Here is an 18,328-nt window from a genome sequence, read left to right as displayed (position 1 = left end):
GAACAATGTAAATGTTTGAATGAGTTTTTACTTTGATGTATCATTTAAATTTACCCAATAATTTTCTAGTGAGTAAAGAAAAACTATCTAATAAACCATACTATATTTCTAGTATTTTTTATTTTTACAAAATAAGCAAACTTTAACTTTACAATAAGTTAAGTTACTTTTTTTCAAAGTTAACTTTTAACTAAACGAGTTAATGAAAAAAATACGAGTATCTTTTAACTTACTTAACTTTATTATTTTAAAATAACTTAACTTAACAAGTTAAAAAATGTTTTGTTTTGTTTTTTAATTATAATACCGATATCCAATTTTTTTGGTTTCGGTTTTAAAGTTAATACCGGTTTCCAATTTTTAAGAATGAATGTAAATAGTCCAGGCCTTGAAACCGATTTTAGTAACCGGTATAAGCCGTTTAAAAACTGAAACCGAAAACAAAATCAAAAAACAAAACCGGAAAAAATTGTGTAACCGGTGTACAAAATCGAAACCGAAATCGAAATTTCCTAATTCCGGTATTGAAAAATTTTAAATAAAATCGAAAAAAAAAAATTGGTGTACAAATGTACAATTGTATATTTTCCCCTTATTGCATTTGTACTTCCACTGATAAAAGAACACTTTAATTTTACCATTACTACTCCATTTTTTCCCAATAAAAAAGTCAACCTTTATAATCAAATAAAACAAATTATAATTTTAGATGTAAGATGTTTTTATAACAATATAATAAAATTCATTATACATAATATAATTTATACTATTATATAGAAATAAGTATAGAAATGTAAAAGATATTATAGGAAAGTTACAGGTTATCACTTATCAGTTATCACTAATATAAATTTTCGACTAATCCAATAAAATAAAAAAATAAATAATTTTTTTTTGCTATAACGTCTGGTGACGGTCCCCCCTTTTGAGGACACAGAATTTGGCTCCCCAGGGAAATTTCCACCTTCCCCCTTCTAAATATGCCACTAATTAAACCCCATCACGAAAAATGATAAGCGTTTATTCAAAACTCAGTTCATATTTGTTCAACATTAAAATATTTCTGTATTTTGTATTGTTATTTATTCTGTTCTCTTGTATATCAATATTAAGACAACAATTCATTTTTACACCATTTTTATAACGGTAAGAAATATTGATTTTATTTTTATACGGTGACAATTTGATATATTAATATTACATCTTATATCCGTAAGCCGGCGCGTTGTGTAGGCAATTTCGGTACACGGTCTTTAATTTATTCGGCGGTAACCTCCCCGCTATTATCGGTAAACGATCAAGCATAGACGAGTAGTTCATTACGACGTAAGCTACGAACAATATTTATTAACCTTTAAAAGTGAACAAAGGCTGCATATTCGAGCATTTTCAATCGCACAAGTGCACAACTACAGTCGTTTTATATAGCTATTCTATAGTATAATTATAATAATTAATCCATTATCCAGATATGGCTGATTCAGTCGTCATTTTACTATTGTTATGAAGACAGATTAAAACTGACAAAGAACAAAATCGATTAGTATTGTTATGAGCGATTGTTTTTTATTTTTGTGTTCGGTTATGGAAAAATGGAAAAATGAAAGTTATGACTACACCGAAGGATGTCATCCATAAAGTGGAAAAAAAAAATTGAAACACGGATTAAGCTTAAGTAGTTTATAGGATATTGTAGAGATAAGTAAGCGATAACGAGACTATCATCGTAAACAGACGTACGTGTTAGATACGACAGACTACGACCATCCAATTATGATTTTTTCCCGACAATTTTACGTTTATAAAAATATAAAAATGTGAAATATGTCCAAATATGCTAAAAATTGCTCAAATATGTGCTTTCCTTAAAATATGACAAAATATGCAAAAATATGCAAAAATATGCAAATTCAAACTAAGTATTTAAATTCGTCATTTCATAAAACAAATTTATAACTCACTTAGAAATTAGAATGTACTACGACCACTACAAAAAACATACAAATGCAAGAAGTCCCGAATCCTAGTTATCACTAATATAAATTTGCAATAAATCCAATAAAATAAAAAAATTAATATTTTTTATAACGGTAAGAAGTATTGATTTTATTTTTATACGGTGACAATTTGATATAATAATATTACATCTTATATCCGTAAGCCGGCGCGTTGTGTAGGCAATTACGGTACACGGCCTTTAATTTATTCGGCGGTTACCTCCCCGCTATTATCGGTAAACGATCAAGCATAGATGAGTAGTTCATTACGACGTAAACTACGAGCAATATTTATTAACCTTTAAAAGTGAACAAAGGCTGCATATTCAAGCATTTTCAATCCCACAAGTGCACAATTTTATTACGGTCGTTGTACAGCTATTCCATAGTATAAATATCATAATTAATCCGTTATCCAGTTATGGCTGATTCAGTCGTCATTTTACTATTATTATGAAGACATATTAGAACCGACAAAGAACGAAACCGATTAATATTGTTATGAGCGATTGCTTTTTATTTGTGTGTTTGGTTATGGAAAAATGGAAAAATGAAAGGTTTGACTACACCGAAGGATGTCATCCATAAAGTGGTAAAAAAAAATTGAAACATGGATTAAGTTTGAGTAACTAATAGGATATTGTAAAAAAGGATTAAAATATTAAGTAAAAAATTGATATAGTATCATACCCATGTTATAGCACATTATATGATTTGTACGTATATTTTTGTCATTTTTTTGTTATGTTTATTTACTGGGTTCAACTGCCCCGGATGTCAGTATTTTGGGGGTGCCAAATTTTGTGGGCAGAAATTTGTTTGCTTGTGAATTATTAAAATTTTATAATTTTAATTATTTTAATAACAGTATTATACAAAATAATTTAGTATAATAAGGTCCCCAGTCCCCACACACCGCAGCGGTCAAGGTTGGCGGTGGCGGTAGCGGTTACGGCAAAATGAGTCCGGACACAATTTTACCGCCACCGCAGCTAAGTGGTAGTCAAAATCGTAAAAAAACTTTAAAACAACGTAAAACACACAAAACAACTTAATGTTGTTAACAACGTTAAAAAAATTCAAGACTTGTTTGGTGAAAAAACCTCAACAGTTGAAAGTAAATATAGAAACACTACATGTCTTATGTCTAACATAAATTATACTTACAAGTTACAATATAAGTTATATCTACCTATGTATTAATCAGAGTTAACCTATTAACCTAACATAATAAAAATATGCAAAAATAAATAGTTTAAAATATGTAAAACCTTAAATCAAGTAATTCAAGATTACTACATTTCTAAGAAGTAATTAATTTGCAACACTACATAGTAGAAGAAAAATTTAAATATTATATTATATAGTTACATTATTTTTATAAAATGCTATATACAAAAAAATATAAAATATAAATTTGCATAGTTTTATACAATTTTAGTACCTGCTTAAATATGTTAAAAAAAACAACTTATACAATGAATTTTATTATAAGCAAGGTTTAAGTGACATAACTTCAAATGTATCATTGCGGAGAGAGGATCAAGCAATATTACTAAACAATATTTTTAAAAAAAAGCACACATTGTTAAACTAATATTCTTTTCTTTGCTCAAAATCTAAAAGTTTAATGAGGTTTTATCTCCCATATTTTCCATGGCTAGGCCCCTTAGGAGGGGGGAGCAATTTTTTTTTCACCGGGGCTTAGGGGGTGCCAATTTTTTTTTTTGCACCGGAGCGCACAATGTCTAAATGCGGCACTGATTTTTGTATGACAAAATTGTACCTATATATTATTAGTATATAATAATTGTTATAATAGGCATATATTATATTAGCATTTAGCGTGAATATTATTAAAATTCTTCTTTTATTTTGATTTATATCACAACAAAAACCTTTCGTAAACTACGTGTAAAAATGGCTAAGTAAAAAAAAATATAAGATCTTCAAGCACTGTAAAGATGTGATATCATGAATAAATGCTAAGTATATTGAATTTAAGTATGCTTATTTTGTTTCAATAACTTATTTACTTGGCGAGGAATTATTTCTTAAAAGAAACAAAGCGTGATGAACAAAATAATTAAATGGCGAAGGACTATTAAAATATAACTTATTATTGTTTTAAAAATATTATTATTAATATTTATATACTATTCTAAATAATTGTTTATCCTAATAATCTATAAGAACGGGGGCTGAGAATGAAAAGGTTCTTTGTCATGAAAAATTACTGAATCGTGATTATAGTTGTAGTTTGATAGAACTTTTTTATTCTGATAAGTTTACCAATTTACGTGAGTATGAAAAGGTTCTATCGTCATGTTATTCAATGCTGGTTAGTATTAAAAGGTACATTAAATACATGTCAATGATACAATAAAAACAAAAAATATCGTACAATATTTTTATAAAAGTAAGCATAATATAATATAGACTTAATTATATTATCTTTTTATTAAAAATTGAATTTAAAAACTATTTAGTATATTATCAATTTCAATTGCCACCAATTTATATTTATAACTTTGTTTTAATGTTTTTTAAGACGTGTCATCGATGATGTGATAATGTGATATTACTTATTATAGTTAAAGTATTAGCGGGGTTATAAATTATAATGTAGTCTAAATCTGTAATATAATTAAAACAATAAAAGTAGGTAGGTACGTTATAATGCTTATAAGCAATTTAATTATTTATTCGCTCAAATTGTTAATAATTGTTTTCGATTAAACATTAAAATAATGTAAAAACAAATTTCATTATAAATATTGATGTTGCATGTGTCGGTAACTCTGATAATATGTAAAAATATTTTATGCAATTACAAAAAAAGAAAAAAGTTCTATGTATATCATATAATTTAGTTGGAAGAATGAAAAGGTTCTATACACAGAACTTTTTTATTCTAAAACACTTTTTTTTCCAGTTTTTTGGTTTTTATAAAATGTGTGGATGTCTAATACTTAATACTAACAATGTATCTGAATATATCTATATTGTATTTATTTATTCATTAAAATTATGGTTATATTCATAAGGTAACCTGAAAAAAAGATATTGGGTATTAAAGTTAAGAATCGCTCTGCTGAACAATAGAATATTGTGTCATAGAACCTTTTCATTCTCGATCCGCGAATTTACGGTAATATTGTTTATAGTTCGGTAATTTTGTCATTTTTTTTCCCGATGACTAGATAACAAATATTGGCAACGCTGATGCGACGATGACGACGGCTACCGTGATTCTGAATTCAATATAAATTTCTATTGAAAAGTTCGCACTTTTTCATTTATTACTCAATTTCTAAACGTACGATTTTGATGTTTTTTACAAAAGCACGTTCCTCACAATATTTCTGATGTTTTGGAGTTTACTAGGAGTTGATTGGTGCATTAGAAAATTAATTATGTCGTATAACAAATTTACCTGTATTTTACAAAGTTTAAATAGGCGGAGCCTGCTTCGATATACACACACCGTCGTGCAGTTTTATTTAGCTCGCGCAACGATCAGTGGCACTGCATCAAACTGAACAACAACAACAACAATAATAATAATAATAAAAATAATAATAATAACAATAATAATAATAATAATAATGTTGGTCTGTGAGGTTGATCAAGTCGATCGGGATAGTAAAAACGATACCAAAGTACAAACTAAATCAAAAATTTGGGGGCTGGAGTACCAGGAACTCATGGTCTAATCGTTACTTTTCTTCAGTTTCGGCGGCGGCGGCTCGGCGGATGTTGCGACGACGCGCGGCAGCAGTAGCTACTCGTTCAACGGCAATCACGACCATAGCATACGTTCCTATTAGATTCTGTTCCATTATATAAAATATCGTGCCTGCTACGAAGTTTCTACAATTCTACAATTCTATAAGCCAACTGAGTAAACCGTCGCGCGTCGTTTTTAGCAAATTTATCATCCAAAAAACTCTCATGACGATCACCATATTATGTGCGATAAAAAATGAATAATTTAATTTGTATAACAATATTAAAAATCACGGAAATCATTCAGGGAATAAATTTGCCATATAAATGCAAATAGGCAAAATTAGACAAAAATAGACAGATTCAATAGGTAGATTAACTACTATCATTGATTTATGGTTACAGTAGGTATATAATATTATAATGATATAAAATGTTACTAAGTACCTACTAGTTACTACTAATGTATGCGTAAAATTTTGATTTGACAAACAACTGGATGATTGAAAACTTGGATAGCTAAATTCATACAGTTTTGTAATCGCTTATCATCTTTAGTTACTACTTTATTAGTAATTTATAATAATATTATAAAATAATTTTGGTATGCTGTAATAGATGTATTAATTAATTTAAATTGGATTTAAACTGATAAACTTAAACTGCTTACGAATTACGATGAAAAACAATTTGGAGCGAAGAGTGAAGACAATATTATGTAGAAATAATTTGCGATTTTTACGGATTCCGACCTGATTATAAAAATAAGTACGGACATTTTTAAAAATACCAAACTTCAAAGTTAAAAATCGAATCTTTCTACTAAAAAAATGTCTTTGGACGTTCAGACAAAAAAAAAAATATATAAGAGTACATAATATGAACATTATCCTATTGGAACAATGTAGTATATTGTATAATATCATTAATAATATATTACATATTAATATATGTAATATGTTATTATTTTAAAGTTAGTATCTTTTTTGGTCATTTTTAAAATAAATATTTTTTATCTTTGGGCCCAATCCACCACATTGCCACGACCAAAAAATGAAAATATTGTATTTCAATAAAGTATTTCATAGAAATTAAACGCAGGTACGTAGGTACGTGATAATTTAAAAATTTGAAAATCACGATTAAAATTTAAATAGCAGGTAAATGTGTGTGACTCTGCTGTACAGTAGATTACAAATGTATAATGGACTGTAATGGATGGTGTTAAATTTGAATTCAATCATATAATATTATTGTATTCGAAAAACGATTTCGAGCGGAAACGGTTTGCCAGCCTAGAATATTTTATATTATGTTAATATTATAATTAGGGCGCACTAGAGACAAAATATGATATAAAAACATGGTTTCGCAATACCAGGAATACGGCTTATTGAAGTGATTTACAGCAAAACTACCTATTACAAAAATTGTAGAGAAGAATTTTTTTAACAATCGTAAGAAGCCTGATTTTCGATATTTTTATTAATTAGTACCTATATTGTATGATTTAATTTCACACAATATACAAACGCACTGGTTATGAATTTGTTTTCAGTTATATTTTTATAAAGGTGATTCCGTGGCGAAAAGTACATTTTAAAATGGTTGTCAATTATAAAACACCCATACCTACGTCACTTAAAGACGTAAATTACAAAAATATTAAAAATTTAAATGAATGATTCTTACAAAGTACCAAATATATTCTATTCCCCGTAAGTTTACACACTTTTTTCTAACGCAAATAGATTATAGTGAAAAACTGAAAACGTTGTGACAATACAAGTTTCCTAAGTATACACCGTAGTGTTTCGCGGTGTGAAACTATAGAAATACCTGTATGTACATTCCTACAATAAAAACTTGCACATTAACAATTTAAATTTTACTACATAATACATATTTTATGTTATGTTAAGGGATGTAAGTTGAATGTTGATGGTGTAACATCTTACCAGATTTACCAAGTGAATTTGAATGTAGTTGGAAAAATTTTAATGATCGATTTGAATGTATGCAATACTATGCATATCATGTGGCTCAGCATTAAGATTTTTCAAAATTTAACAATTCTAACTTCATCTGCCCATGGACAGGTTTTTAAATAATAAATGTATCTTAAAATTGTTTTCATCAATATCATCTATTATAACTTTTAATCATTTTCATCTTTTGCAAATATTTTTTTCAGATTGTACTTTACAATCTACCGCACGTTACCGATTAGTTAACCATATAAAAAACCACACTCAAGAAAAATCATGTGCTTGTCCTAACTGTAGTATTATGTTTTCCACTTACACTAAACTGAAAGATCACTGTAGACAATCAAATAAAGGTACCTAAACTTAAAATAAATGTTATTAACATATTATAATTTTAGAAATTATTATTTTACAGACAAAAGCAATCAGTGTAAATTTTGTAAAAAAATATTTTCATATGAACGACTTCTAAAACCGCAGATTGCCTTCATATAAATTATTTTAAATGTCATCAGTGTGATGCATCGTTTTCGAGAGCATTACAACTATCCACCTTAAAAATTCAACGTAAAAGCACAGATTAAATTTTTTTGAAATTTTCAGTTTCTGTGGTAAATCCAGTTTAACCTGTGTTAGAAAGTAGACACTTCGACACTTATCTTTCTGCACCCCAGAGTGCCAGACCAGTATGTTTATTATCTATATTTGTGCCTGTCTTTTTATGTTTTCTTAAAAACATCGTCCAAAATCTAATTTATTCATCTACATTGATAATTATAATGTAGGTACATGGTACATTTAATTTTAATACATTTTATATTGAACCTATATATATATACGACTAACCTAAAGACAGTCCCAGAAAGAACCAACTAGTTACCAAGTTAAGCTCAGTGAGCTAAGTATTAAGAGGAAATTTGTTGTCTCCGTCTTACAAGTGCATTACATAATACATTTTACGCTCAGCAGATCACGTTTATCTCCGTTTGTTTAAAAATTAGAGTGAATTGACCTCTTATGTAATTTAAAGGTAAGATTATTATCTAGGGCATCTCAGTTCTGAGTATTTTAAGATGTACAAACAATTTACAGTTTTAAAATGTAATAAAAAGCCTATGAGATGTCCTAGATAATAATCTTTCCTTTAAATTTTATAAGAGGTCAATTCACTCTAATTTTTAAACAAACGGAGCTAAACGTGATCTGCTAAGCATAAAGTTTGCTATCTTACGCACTTTTCCATAAGAAATTTAATACATTTTTGAACATTTTTCCAAGTAGGACAGTTTATATGTTGGACCCAATGAAATATTTTCAACTGGTCAAAGTGGTAACCCCATTTTTCTACGTAAGATAAAATAGTATTATAAAATAGATCAGTACTTTTTTTGAATGAGTTTTCATTATACATATTATTGTTTTTTAAACCATTTAAAAGCAATAAAATATTTGTTGTAAGGAAGTTAAGATTTTTTCTATTTTTTATTTTTCCAACTAAAATTTCTAATTCCTCTGCAACTTCACAGGCTGATATTTCATCTCCTTCTATTTTTGTTACTGTATCACAGACAACCTTTAATTGGCTTTGCAAAAAATGAAACCATACTATAGAAATAGAATCTTTAAAAAACGATTTTAATATTGTAGGACACTTTTCTTGTTTCTCGAAGTATGATTTTAAGCCCAGGTAAATATCAATAATTCTCGTTATTGTAGGTAATAAGGATAGCCAACGAGTTTTTACATTTCCAAGAATATTTTTATAATCAGCATTTGCATATTCACAAAACTCTTTCAAATGTTCAACTCAACTGTATAGATATGAAAAAATTGAAAAATTTTGTTAACTATGATTTTTACATAAACAGGTAACACATTAGCACTTGATTGCATTGCGTTGTGCAAAATATGAGCAGCGCAACCTACCCCAAAAATATTCGTTTTTAAATTATTATTTAAAATTGAAAAAACATTATTTGAACCTTTTCTTAAAACACCTCCAAAGTTAGTATTGCAATTATCACCAGAAAATGCAATAATTTTATCTGACAACTTATGCTTTATCAAACTTTTAATTATATAAGTTGATAAAATATTTGCTGTTTTTCCTTTTAAATTTGTTACTTCAAAAACTTTGATTTGTATTCCCGAATTTTGTTTGAAATAACGTAATAAAATGGGTACAATTTTTAGGTTCTTATGGTTAGAAGTATCTATCATAATTGTAGCAAAATGTATATTTTCTATTTCCTTACAAATTTGTTGCATGGCGAAAGGAGCTAACACATTTAAACCAATCGGTTCGCCTTAGTTCTTGCACAAGTAAATTTTTTATTATAAATTTGTTTTAAAAGAGATTATGTGCAGTCCATTGATCGAAATGAGTGATTGTGTACCACGGTACTTAAAACAGTATTTCATGATAATGAAAATCTCAATATGACAAGAAACGAAATTTAGAACTAATTGTTGAAACATTAAAAAATGAATGGAATGTTGTAACAGAAATTAATAAACGAGAAGATATTGTAATAGATAATATGTACAAAGTTAAGGGCTTAAATTAGTTTGATTTTCTCGTAATGAAAAAAATATTCATCAGCTTTAATGTATTAAGAAATTTAATTTATATATATATATCTGGAACGGCTTCCAAGTTGGGAAGACCTAATGCATACCGCCATTGTACATTATTAGTTAATTGCAATCGAGAATTTGTGTCAAATTTTTTGAGAAATTGCACAATAAATAATTATTAAAATATTACGTAACTTCTAACATTGTAATGTTTTTTAGAAAAATATTGAATCCAATGCCACAGTTAGTTTATGAAAAATTTAATATGAATATAGCGGTAGAGATAAAACAGCATTTAAAAACCATTGAAATGTAAATTTATAGTAGGTATAACTTTCTGTTTCATTTTTATATTAGGTAATTACTGTAGTAAAATATAATATGTTGTGTTGATTTATGTTATGATTAAATATTAAAATTAATGATTAACTATCTGACACAATGTGATTCCTTATCATTTCCATTGTAAAGTTTGATATTTCATAAGAACAATTTAATTTTTCTTTTGTTTAGATTCTTGAGCCTTCAATGCATTACACCTAGTGGGCAACCATAATACATGTTTGGTTTTGCTTATTTTAGTGAGATGTATAATGTCACTAAAAAAAGTATGCAATGACCTATTATGCAATATATATGTCAATCGTGTTTTCACTTTAAAATAATGAGAATTAAAAAAATATTTTATCATTAAAATTAAATTGTACGAGTTTTAAAATACATTTAAAAACTAATGCACATTCATATTGTATGGTTAATACTCATCAAGTATAGTTAATAATAATGCTACAGTAATTGAAATTTAAAGGTTTAACTGTTATAAATTTAAATATTTGTTTGTTCTATTAAAATGATAAAGATCATTAGGAGAATCACAATAGGACAAATAACATGGTATGAAATATAGTTAAAAATTATTATACTATAATAAGATATACATTCAATTTAATAGATACAATTATCATAACAAGAATAATGAATATTTATTTAATATTTTTATTTTTTGGTTATCTAAAATTCAGGAGTCACCAATTAATACTTTCCGCAGGCCACATTAAGAATTTGGAAAATTCTCGCGGTCCATACAAATTCAAAGTACATAATATTTATTGTCATATGCTGATTGGCCAAAACCATTTAATTTCTTAATAAAAAAATATACAGGTATTATATAACTATAACTAATGAAAAATAGAATTACTTTTAATAAATAAGTGAAACAATTATGAATTAATATTTTTAATGTGAAAAATGGCATATCTTGCTCTCAACTAGCTGCTTAAGTCGGGATTCGTGGTTATGGTTTGTGGTCGCTATCTTCATAATCATTTTAAGGTGTTCGTTGGTGAGTCGGGATCGGAATTCGTTTTTAACCTAATAATGTACAAAGATAAGAAATTACCTGCAACATTTATTATTACAACAGTCGCCCGTAATAATAATTTCGTATTAAATTGCTTCTTTTCTCCTTATCTGCGGGCCTGTCAAAATTCATCCGCGGTCCGCCATTTGGTGACCCCATAAATAATACATTTAAAGCTTCATAACTAGAATATAAAATATATATTTTATAAGTCAATCCGAATAATAATTAAAATAAAACAAACAGTGAAACTCGACTAGTACCTAGTATATTGTTTATTTAAAAATGTACAAGTTTACTATTACCCTGCACTGAATGACCTTGCATTAGGAATAAAAATATAAAAGTGAGAAACATTGATTTTGATGACTATATCCAACACCACTGATAACCAACTACTATTAGGAACTTTTCTGCTGGGAAAACAAATATTGGATAATAATTTAAACATAATACAAAGAATGATAAAGTTCCAAAATTCAAAGTATTCATTTATTACATTTTATAATGTTTTGTTTAATACGTAGAACGTTGAATAGAACGTAGTTACTAAAATAAAAAGAAATTATTATAATAATGAAAATATTTGCTTAAGACTTACAAACTGTATAAATGGAATTTAATTTATCTAGTACAAGTTTGTCATTTTATAGTTTTACGAGATACATTTTTAGTTCCTTTGAATTGCACCATATTATTGTCTTCTTGTGAATAAATGTCTCTATCTTTCTTTGTTGGATTTTCTTTACGCTTCATTAAAACACTCATCATCACTACTGAAAACAACAACAAAACAGCACAGAAGCTTATAAGAGGTAACCATTTATTTTCTGTTTCTTTTTCAATTTCTGACAACATTGGCTGGTATTCGTGAACTTCTCTAGTAACGATTCTGGCTGGTCTTGCTGCCACTGGACTGTGTGGACAATTCGCCTCGCGTACATATCTGGCCCACGTGCGTTGCACACTAGATGTAAGCTCTCTTCCAGGTCTTCTTAGTTTAGCTTCCTGAACAGGCGTGCTCTTAGGATCGAAATTGCACACCAATCCTTTTGTATTTTTGTTGTTTACATTAGAAGCAATGGATTTTGTAGAACCAACCAACACTTCTATATTTCCTTTAGATGATGCAGCCCATTCCCATATATCCACAACATAACAGTCGCATTTCCAAGGGTTACCGACCAGTCGTAACGATATAAGTTGATGGTTATATCCAAATTTATCGGGTTTAATTGCTGTTATATTATTGAAACTTAAGTCCAACTGTTCCAACCCAGTTAGTGATTCTAAAAACTTCATAGATCCTTCTTCGTCACTCTTTAATTTATTATCGTTCAACAATAACTGGCTAATGTTTGGCGTTGTTGAAAAAGCATCAACAGGCAAATGACTCAAATTACATTTACTCATATCCAAATTTTTTAAACCAGATAATTGAGATGGTAGTATTGGCCCTTCTTCGGGAACTTGAAGAGGATTTCCCGAAAGTCTTAACTCTTTCAAGTCTGGATATGTAAAATTATCATAGAACACTGTATCATTTAGACGACTAAGTCCGCAGTTATTCAACTCTAATACTTCTAAACGAGTAAGTTTTTGGAATAAACCTGATTCAAGACTTTTAAGTTTATTTCCAGACAAAATAAGCGTTTTTAAAGCAGACATTTTTAAGAAAGTCGTTCTTGATATTCTTTGCAAGTTGCTATAACCCATATCTAAATGTTCCAAAGATTCTAATGGAGATAAAAGTGCTGTAAATGCATTGTTCAAAGGATTTCTTGATATGTCCAATTCTTGTAGCCTAGGAAATTTATGGAATGTGTTAGCGGGCAACCGTGTCAGTCCACAGTCTCTTAATTCAAGTTTCACAAGCTTTAATAAAGGCGATAAAGCTACTGCCAAGTCTGCTGCAGATAAATGGTTTCCAGATAATACGAGGGTACGCAATTTCGTAGCATTAGCAAACGCATCTCCAGACAAAGGTCCTTTTAAATGACAGTAACTGAGGTCAAGAAAACCTAAATGAACTAAATTGTGACCTAAAGTAGTAGCCACGTCGAGATCAGATAATTCATTTTCAGCCAACACCAAACCTCTTAGCCAAGTATTATTGAAAAAAACATTTTCTGGTAAATTTAATACACCCGATTGTCTTAAATCGAGATGTTCCAATCTGCCTAAATTACCCAGTATTAAAGTCCAGTCAACATTACTTTTGAGACTATTTCCAGCCAATTCCAATACCGTAAGGTGCCCAAGACTACTGAATGCTACGCTCGATATGTGTGTAAGATTGCAGTTATTAAGAATTAGATGTTTTAAACTAGTAAGAGGACCAAATATGCCTGGTTCAATGATATGAAGAGGGTTTCCGGAAATATCAAGTTTGTCTAGACCACTGATATTGGCGAAAAACTGTGGTGATAATTTTGTTAGATGACTATTTGCCAGGTACAGGTACCGCAATGACTTTGAGTATAAGAATGGACCTTCGACTTGTTCCAATGGATTTCCTTGTAATTCTAACGTAATTAATCCACTGCTATCCCTGTAATAAATATAACAAATGTCAAATAAGTTTATAATTTATACTATTAAAAATGTATTTAAACACTTTCTCATTTTCAAATATTTCTCTATAAATAGATATAATTTTTTAATTTCTTAATTTTTAATTCTTATTATTTTGTATTGTAATAAATCTATCTAATTACAATAAAAGGTATTGATTAAATTAATATTAAAAGAATCATTACAAAATGAACTAACAGTTTGGTGATAATATTAGTATCAGTTTTTACTTAAACAAATATTAAGCTATAAGACAATACTAATCATGTAATTAACATCAAGAATGAAATTAGGTTTATGGGTAACATATTTAACATTTTTTTAATGTTTAATTTTAAGATAAGATGGATAGAAAAAGATAATTAAAATATTTATAGTAACATTATTCTGTTTAGCCGTTTAAACATTTAATGTACGTAGGTACGTCACCCGACAATGGAATCGACCTTGAATAAGTAAACATGAAAACTGTGACTCAATTTTTTTAATTTAAATACGATTTAAGTTAAACGCCGAAGTAAGAGCTCGTGTCCTTTCATAGGCTAAATATCCTTTGTACAACCGTATACATACGAAATACCTAATACCTTTATATTATATATATATACACTAACTAGGAGGCTAGGTACCTAGTTTATCTAAATAAACTTACACAAATGCTTTAGGATCAATATAATTGATCAAGTTAGATGACAAATCTATATCCAACAGGTAATGGAGTCCAGCAAATGTTGTTTTTTGAATTTTTGTCAAAAAGTTCTCGGACAACTGTAATGTCCTAAGTTTGATATTGGCCGGGAACGGTTCGATTTCTTTTAGAAGATTTCCGTTCATATTAAGTATGTAGACATTGCCGTCGAGTCCTTCATATGGCATGCTTGTCAAGTTACTTTCCGAACAGTCAGTCACCCAGTTAATTCTGAAGAAATGACAATCGCAATCTTCTGGACAGTCAAGCTGTTTAGATAGAATGGCACTTGTATTGCATACGTAAGCCAATAGTATTGCAAATACTGTAATGGATGTACGTGTCGCCATGTCGCGGCGGATTTCTCAATTCTAACTCTGAAAAATGAATAATTTATTAATTTAAATTAAAAAATTGAAATTGAAATACTTGGTCAATTATGAAGCCAACATTAATATAGGTATATTAGAAATTCTAATCTGGTAAAATTTGTTAAGTACCTATATTATAAAATGACCGTATAAAATTGTAAAAAATTGTCTATAGGGTCTGATGCTATCGATCGTCAAACGTTTTCGTTTGGTGTCAAGGCATTTAAAAGGAGTTGGCACAGGTCTCAAAACTAGAAAAAATTCATCATTCATACTACGCTCTCCAAATATTTGGAGAACATCATACAACTACCAATTGAATGGCCCTATAGGCACGCCCTGTCATATGAACGACAGTATTAGTATTGATTTAATTAAGTCTGGCACTGCTCAAGTTTGAAACACTGCGAACAGTTGTCTAACACTATCTGAATTTAAAATTTAAGTTCTAAAAATTTTGGACGCCGATTATAATATGGTTTAGATTAATATATATGCCTCTATACTATAGTGAAAATAATGTTCTTACTATATACTTTTATTAAAATCATAATTACTATACGATTACCATTTTGCTCGCCATTTTGTTAATGTCTTATTAATAATAATAAAATATATTTATGTTGTTTAATAACAATATAAAAAATATAGCGATAGATATTATTTATATAGGTTTTAAAATAATGCTGGTAAAATCACAAACCAACTAGAAAATACAGATTTTTCAGTGTTATTATTGCAGTCACTATATTTGGTCGCCCAAGACATACTTATTCTATTGAATTACTATAGGAATTGTGGACCATCACTGCAAGTGGTAAAAATGATAACCTTCCAAATTATAATTCATTTTTAGTTATTAAAAATAAAATAACAATCGAAGTACTATAGAACGGACCGGATCAAAATTCCGAATGGCATATTTATTTGGCTTGCATTAAAGTTGATTGATATTTTTTTGAAATTTTATGAAACGTTGTCATCGATGTATCATGGTATCATATACCTACCATAATATATGTGAACGTAAGAGTCCACATAACAGTCACTTTAACGTCTTTGATGTACCCCCCCTTCCATCTCACGTTTCTAATTGATTAATTGGCATGATTTATAAGAGAAATTAAAATATACCTATGAATTATTATGATCGAGTACACAAGACAATTGCTACTGAAGAAGTGGAGTGAAAGTAATATAGTCCCTGACAGATAAATACCATTTATAGGCGTATAGGTGTATCGCGTATATATTTAAAAAAAATTTTCTATTTTGCGAATAAATTTCCCGACACACGGACGTCAGTCACGTTTGTATAATATTGTGTGTCGTGAAGTTCAATTTTTTTTTCTGATGCAAAAAAATCGTAATCCCGACTACCGTTGTAGCCATGATAGTAATAATAATAATAATAATAATAATAATAATAATAATAATAATATCATTATCTATGTAGGTACCCATATGTAATAATATTATGTCGTATGTAGGTACGACATGAGCGGCGTGGCGGCGTTCAGCAGTTGATGGCTGCGTGGGCGGCGGGTTACGTCAGCCGCGCGGTGGTGGTAGATAGGTATATAGCTATTCAGTATTACATATATATATATAATTCCGAAAACCAGCGTGCATAAAAACATTTTCGATTTCACGTAGATCGCCGTGGCACGTACGCTCACAATTGTTTTTTCAGTTTTCATTTTTAGTATATATTTATTATTTTATTATTGTTTTATGACTAATTAAATCGGACAAGGTCGCCGCCGCCACCGCCACCACCACCACTGACGTGCATTGCGATCTCGTACCTATATTATTATTATTATTATCATCATGTTTATAGGTAGTAAGTAGGCGCACGGAGCAGAAATAATCATGTTTTGATGTATTCGCTCGTACACGACGACGCTTGCGATCGGCAAAACATTATATCATTAACTCGTAAAATAATATTATGTTTGTCAAACAGCGGAAGACGCGCGTAATAATAAAAAAAAAAACAGAAACGAACCGATACCCATAGACGGTATTACACGGTATTAATCCATTATCCATTACTACTATTATAGGTACACTATTGGATTTTAGTTCGTTCGCCCCGCGACGCGGTTGACCTACCTTTCTCGTTCGGTGGATGTGCTCCGTCAGCGGCGCACAATATATATTTTATTAAAATATTATTATTATAACGCAGATACACACGTTCGCACACCACACGTACAAATATTATAATTTACGTTACCCGTGAGCCGGACGTTGTGCGTAAACACAATATTATTATTATTATTATTATTATTATCATCATTATCATCATCGTCATCATTGTGTACGATAAACGTCTTAAATAATCGCCACGCGCGCCAGACTCGATACTATAATGCCCGTCCTGAATATTAATATAATATTTATAATGGTCGTGTATTATGTATACAGAGAGAGGCGGCGGCTCCGGTGGAATTTAGCAACAGCCGATGAAGAGACCGACGGTATTCGTAAAAAAGGTTAACCTCGGCGAATAAGTTTAAACACGAAGGGGATTACGTGGAAGTGGTGTCAAGGGCTTTTCAAATGTATCGATTATTCGTTTTCCTGTACGGTGGCCGTTCGCACGATTATCGCGATGTCGCGGGGACGTAATATACCGCGACCGCGTACAGCACACCTGGGCCGTCCGTCCGGCCAGATTGAAAACGAAAGGAAATAGATACCTGTCCAATAGCTGGGGTATAGTGATTAAGGTGATTAAAATATGTTTGACACGCGTGTGTGCATAAAAAAAAACCAATCGTTTGTTATACATTATAATGTATCTATAGATTATATTATAGAGGTAGACGGTGGTAAACACATATTATAGGTATTATATAAATATTATAAAACACAATTGAAGTAAATTATGTCGTGAGTGCGTGTATCTTGACTTACCCCAATAAAAAACGGTTTGACGCCTCGAGCGATGATGAAAATATCGAATCGACGTGGACCAGTTCGAGTAAAAGAATGATATTAACATACACACGACTTGTACCCCTTTTTATTGC

General features: G+C 29.6%; 1 protein-coding gene across 1 annotated transcript; it reads right to left on the bottom strand.

The window, feature by feature from the left end:
• Positions 1-12,296: 12,296 nt before the first annotated feature.
• Positions 12,297-18,328, bottom strand: LOC132936570 (leucine-rich repeat-containing G-protein coupled receptor 6-like). Its single transcript, XM_061003313.1, has 3 exons — positions 18,213-18,328; positions 14,881-15,293; positions 12,297-14,205 (listed from the first exon to the last, which is right to left on the bottom strand). The coding sequence occupies exons 2-3, from the start codon at positions 15,264-15,266 to the stop codon at positions 12,297-12,299; spliced, it is 2,295 nt and encodes a 764-aa protein (XP_060859296.1). The 5' UTR covers positions 15,267-15,293; positions 18,213-18,328.

The sequence above is a fragment of the Metopolophium dirhodum genome, chromosome 1 (assembly GCF_019925205.1).
Source record: "Metopolophium dirhodum isolate CAU chromosome 1, ASM1992520v1, whole genome shotgun sequence".
In the NCBI taxonomy this organism is placed as follows: Eukaryota; Metazoa; Arthropoda; class Insecta; order Hemiptera; family Aphididae; genus Metopolophium; species Metopolophium dirhodum.
The sequence above is the reverse complement of the archived record's forward strand: the minus strand, read 5'-3'. Positions and strand labels throughout refer to the sequence as shown.